Genomic DNA, 6371 nt, shown 5'->3' on the forward strand with positions numbered 1-6371 from the left:
CAAATACACACTCACTGACAGACACATATACACTCAATGTCAGGCACACACATTCACTGACAGACACACATACACTAGCTAACAGACATACACACTCACTAACAGACACATACAGTAACTAGCAGACACACGCATTCACTAACACACGCATACACTCTCACTAACAGACACACACACACAGTAACACACTCCCTAACAGACAGACACACACACACTCACTAATAGACACACACACACTCACTAATAGACACACACACACACACACACACACTCACTAACTGACACACACACATTAACACACTCTCGTTTTTTATTTAAATTCAATCCCCCCAGCCTCCTTACCTTTGGGAATTCTGGGGTGGATTGTCACTTTCCCTGTGGTCCAGTGGGGCTGCTAAGCGCGCGCCGCGTAGTGATGCCGGAGCAACGTCATATTCCGGCTCCAGCATCACTGTGGTGCGCGCGAGGGAGGGAGCTGAACAGGAGGATCAGTGCTCCCTCGCTGCCCATCTGGAAAGCTCCGCCGCTGCCAGCCTGGGGGGCCCTGAGGTGGCCACCCGGCCAGCTCCTGGGCCCCCCAGGACAAGAGGCTAGCAAGGCAGGGCTTTTTTTGCTGCCCCCCAGAAAGTGCCGCCCAAGGCAAATGCTTTGTTTGCCTCGGGGTAAATACACTCCTGCTAATACCTCTACTGGACGTAACAAGTGGTGCTTCCGGTTTCAGTTCTGAACAGTGTGCGGCACTGGATTTTAGTGTCTCCACCCTCTATAGGAGGCACTGAACATTATCCTTAGAGATGCATTGATTCTATGAGGTGCAGAGCAGCATTTTGGTATTTATGCGCAATACCCTCCCAATGCTTTCCTATGGGAAAACATTGGATTGGCTGAGATTATCAAGCCATGGAGACACAGGCGCATCATGGGGGGAAAAAGGTGAATTATAACACCTTTTTACTGCAAAGAGAAGGGGCCGGATACCTAAATAATTATTTTAACACTATAGTGTCAGGAATACAAATACACAGTAGTGTTTCTTTAAAGGGACAAGCTGGGCATCAACACAACTTTGCTGCATGCAGTGATATGCTGTATTTTTTAAGACAAATGTTTGCATTAGTCTCCTTAACCATGCCACCCCTATTAAATAAAAAGACGTGTGTACATGCCCCCAGCCATTGACAGCACTTTGTGAGTGAAACTGTTGGTAACCAAGCAGCCTGCAGGCACATAGTAATGTTATAACTTTATAACCACCATAACCATATCAATTAGGTTGTTGTGGTGCTGGGAGTCCCCTGGTGTCATCTTACTTTCCAGTGTTAAACCATTTTAAACCTTATTTTGTCCCATTGCTTCCACAGTGGTGTACTTTATGAACCAAATAATTACTACATTTAATAGACTTCATATACACAGAAATAGGCATGCACCGACCTGATAATTGAGAACTACGATAAATATATAGTAAAGCAAGAACAATAAATATTGTGTTTAACGTATGCAGTGATGTTCAGTTTGTTTTTGCATAACCACTTCCTAAGATATTAGCATTTTTTTTTATTTGATGACGTGGTTCCCTCATTGAGGTCATTCACACTGACTACCATAGATCATCAAAATATTCACACTCTTTGTATCACAGAGCTTCAGCATTAGAGTCCTGTTTGTCTGATGAATTCATTTTAAAATGTAATTTAAAAATGCTTTTTTTTTTTTACCAGTGTGAAGTTTTTTCATAGAATTTTAGTTTTTTACTTGTAGCTTTTTATTTTCCTTATGTGGGTAAATCTAATTTCGTAGTTATATTTTAGCCAAGGTTGTTGTAATGCTATAAGATATACTTCTTACCATCTTCATTAAGGGTTAATAAAAACCTTACTTTTTACCATTTATGGGCATAAAAACGCTACTGGAGAATTTGCCACCAGCCCTTTCCTTCAGGAAACGAACCTAATATGTCAGGAGAAACCAGAATAGTCTCAGGCTGTGCCAAAGGCTTTAGCTGTGTATTCCTTATCTGGCTATACCTGTATACATAGACTCCAAGCCTAAAACATTTCTAGGTAAAGTATTTAAGTAATGACTGCCTCCTCAATTGAACAAAGTGAAACTTAACCTAACATGTAGGTCCCTGGAGTGTTCCATTAACCTTTTTTTCGTATTGTTTTGTGGTTTTTATTTAAGCTTTCACAAAGTGTTGTCAAGAAAGTGGTTTTCTGATGGTGGTGAAATGCCGAGAAGAAAATGCAGCTCTGAAAGAGTGTCTTACGAAATAGTAAGTGGTGAGGGTTTGGGCTTTTTCCTGTTTTTATTTTTTATAAGGCTTTCTTTTTATATACATAAAACAATATGTAGCTTTCTGATTTGTGGATTATGTAAAGTTTCTCATCTCTCCTTTTCCACTTTATACAGAACTTATTTCCCAAATTACACTTTTATAGCTGGTGCACAGTTACCCTGTTTATCCCCAGTTCACACTTCATTACCTCTCACATCACCCTGTCCTTATCAATTCACAGCTTATTACCTGTCATGTGACCCTGTTCTTATTCCCAATGCACAGCTCACAGGCTACTTTTTCCTAATGCTCAACTTCTTTTCTGCCACAATACTACGTTCTTCACGTTGCACAGACTTTCTCTGCTGCCATAATACCACGTTCTTCAAATTGCACAGAGCTTCTCCGTTCCCACAATACCACGTTCTTCACATTGCACAGAGCTTCTCTGCTCCCACAATACCACGTTCTTCACATTGCACAGAGCTTCTCTGCTCCCACAATACCACGTTCTTCACATTGCACAGAGCTTCTCTGCTCCCACAATACCACGTTCTTCACATTGCACAGAGCTTCTCTGCTCCCACAATACCACGTTCTTCACATTGCACAGAGCTTCTCTGTTCCCACAATACCACGTTCTTCACATTGCACAGAGCTTCTCTGCTCCCACAATACCACATTCTTCACATTGCACAGAGCTTCTCTGCTCCCACAATACCACGTTCTTCACATTGCACAGAGCTCCTCTGTTCCCACAATACCATGTTCTTCACGTTCTGCATTACAATGCATAGCTCATCTGCTTTAGTTATTAGTATTCGTATTTATATAGCAACAAATGATTCTGCAGTGCTTTACAATATTAATTAATGCACAACTCCTCAGCATGCCATAATGTAATGTACTTACCAATGCACACCCCCTCAGTTATACCATAATGCCATGTTCTTCCCGAAGCACACCTCCTCGGGATACCATAATACCATGTTCTTCCCAATGCCCATCCCACGGCATACCATAATGCCATGTTCTTCCCAAAGCACACCTCCTCGGCATACCATAATGCCATGTTCTTCCAAATGCACACCTCCTAGGTATACCATAATGCCATGTTATTCTTAATGCATTCCTTCTCAGCATGCCATGTTCTTCACAATGCACACCTCCTCTGCATGCCATAATCTTCACAATGCACACCTCCTCGGCATACCATAAAGCCATGTTCTTCACAATGCACACCTCCTCGGCATACCATAAAGCCATGTGCTTCATAATGCACACCTCCTCGGCATACCATAATGTCATGTTCTTCACCATGCCCACCCCATGGCATACCGTAAAGCCATGTTCTTCATAATGCACACCTCCTTGGCATACCATAATGTCATGTTCTTCACAATGCACAGCTTGACATAACCTGCATTATTTTGTTGTTACCAATGTACAGCTCATCCGCACAGCTAATAGCCTGTTCATCTATATTATAGCTTCCCATCTCTCACATTGCCATGTTTATTCCACATCCCCATTCCTTTTTAGTAATATGGCGTGATCAAGATGATTCCTTTATATAGTTTGATATAACTTGAGGTTGCTTACAGGATAGACCAAAAAAAAACTAATCTTTCATTTAATGGTTTCTTATTTTTTTTTCTCTCTAAGCTACAGAGATGCTGCTCTCTTTGAAGAATGTAAACAGGAATATTTAAAAGAAAGAGAAGAATACAGAAGAACAGGAATTCCTTCTAAAAAAAGGGAACAAAAATTGCCGACCAGCATGTGACATTAGTTTTTGTTTTTTGAATAAAAGATTTTTTTTTTCATTTTCTTTGAACTTATAAATTGTGTGTAAGTTTTCTAAAGAAATAGATTAATATCATATTTACAAATGGCAAGCAGATGCTTAAAGTATCACTCCACACACATAAAGCACTAAATTGTATGAGGAGTATCCCATCTTGATAACATCTTATAAAAGTGGCTATTACCATTAGAAATATGCACTTTTATAACTCAATTAAGAAGCACCTCCATAAGTTGTTCTTTCTCCTTCCAATAACTACACTGAGCGAACAGAAGTGACAGGTGCACTGGTCTAGAGCCACCCTCCCAAGTAGGTGTGCCTCCATAGTACTCATTGCACCTTTGTGAGCCTGGCGCCTTTGATCTCTGCCACTGGTCCTACTCTGCTCTTATGTCCTCCACTGCTCCCCCCTCACCATGCGCAAGCTGGAAAGTGTGCTTGTGAGGCTGAGCGTCAGACTTCTCAATGAGAAGTCTCTGATTGCTAATTTCCCCAGAATAAACTTAGTCTGTCCTGGAGGAAAAAAGGGGTGGACTTGCAAAGGCTTCAGGCAGAAGATCTGCAGCTTTTGCAAGACTTATTTTCTTAATTTTTTAGATATACCCTCAATGACAAAATGCATGCATGTTTTCATTGGGGGTATATTTACAATATTTGGAATTATAAAAAATATATATATATATTGTGGCGTGTTTCCCTTAACCATATTTGAACCTTCATTCTAACCTTCAGCATCAATTCAGTTGTAGAGAGGCCAGGATTTGAATGCAGAAGAAACCGTATATTCTTCCTTGTAAAACACAAATAAATGTTAATCTTGTTGTCAGCTTGCCCATTTAGTGATTTAGCTAGCAAACCATTTGCTGTAGTTGTGGGGATATCGGTCGAGCAAGTGAGTCTTGCACTGTGAAGCAGCATTTTATTAAAACACTGACATATTCACTCCCTTTTGTTGATGAAGTCAATGTGTTTACGTCACAGGAGCGGGACCCCTGCTTAGGGTAGTGTTCCTGCCAGAACCAACTGAACAGAAGGGTGGTGGGAAATAGACTGAAGGTGATGATAGGTTGTTACAATAGTGTAACATCAATGAACCCTGTTTGATGGGGAGAGCTTACAGTGCTTGAAATGAGGTAAGAAGTCATTATTTACCTGGAAAACAAAATGTTTGTCATAAATTATATATTAATTGCTTAAGAAATAGTTGATGCAGGTAATGGGACAAGGAGCTCCTTGTCTCTCTTCGCAAGTGCATGATGGTTTGTAAATACTGTCCAGCATTTGGGGGTATTGAAATAAATAGAGGCCCTAACATATGTCTTTTTTTTTTTTTTTTTTTTTTTTGGGTAGGGGGGATCTTTGAGATGGGGATGTGATTATTTAACTAGCATCCAGATAAATTCTAATGTGTGTGAATACATTTTTTGTTTGTGGAAATCCTTAAAGAGAAGCATTGTGGACCTACTGGTCATGAAAAGTAATGCTCATAAAACTGAATGCTTCTTATAGAGAACCATTATTATTAAAAAGTGCCAACACGTTCTGCAGCACTGTACAATTGGTGGACAAATAAACAAGTGGTCACAACAAGACCTGTTATACTTACAGGGACAAAAGGTGGTGAGGGCCGATCTCAAACTAGCTTACATTTTAGTAGTAGTAAGGTCGGTTGACACTAGAGTAAAGCATTAAAAGTGTTTGGCTACATCGTGCTATGCATAATAAAGACAAATGTGTGGATAATTTAAAGTCTTCTGTGAGGGGGGGCGGAGCCTGCGCTCGAACTGAATGGCTGTGTGAGGACGGAGCTCCCGAGCCAGTGGCTATCTAAACCAACGTTTTAAACGGCAAATCAGCAAGATACCACTCCAAAAGGTGGAGCAGCACAATGTCCCAACGGGGACTGAGAAAAACGGGAGAAAATAAAGATAAACATGCATTTTTCGCCACGAAAACGGTATCTCAAAAAAATACCGCGAATCACTCACAAGATGGCGACGGCTGCAGTGAAGAAAAAGTGCCTTCCCAGCCACAATCCCCACAGCACTCCCCACAACGCACCATGCAAATTCAAGTGGATATATTCCAAAGAATGCTGGATGATATGGCTGCGAAAATCCAGCTATCTGTCCAGACGGCAATCGCAGATCTAAAAAAGGACATTACAGACATAGGTAACCGCACGGCACATGTGGAAAACAAGATGGCGGAATACGCCGAGGCCCATAACAGCCTAGCCGAAAAGTTGGAGTTATTAACAGCCCAAATGGAGAAACAGGAAGTAAA

General features: G+C 41.0%; 1 protein-coding gene across 1 annotated transcript in view; it reads left to right on the top strand.

Moving 5' to 3' along the window:
* The window catches only part of CMC1 (C-X9-C motif containing 1), a 56744-nt gene extending 52645 nt beyond the window's left edge, over positions 1-4099 (top strand). Inside the window, exons 3-4 of the mRNA XM_063450675.1 lie at positions 2185-2275; positions 3944-4099. Coding sequence (XP_063306745.1) covers positions 2185-2275; positions 3944-4064 — 212 coding nt within the window. The 3' untranslated portion in view covers positions 4065-4099. The remainder of the gene's footprint in view (positions 1-2184; positions 2276-3943) is intronic.
* Positions 4100-6371: the final 2272 nt, after the last annotated feature.

Source organism: Pelobates fuscus, chromosome 4 (genome assembly GCF_036172605.1).
Source record: "Pelobates fuscus isolate aPelFus1 chromosome 4, aPelFus1.pri, whole genome shotgun sequence".
NCBI lineage: Eukaryota > Metazoa > Chordata > Amphibia > Anura > Pelobatidae > Pelobates > Pelobates fuscus.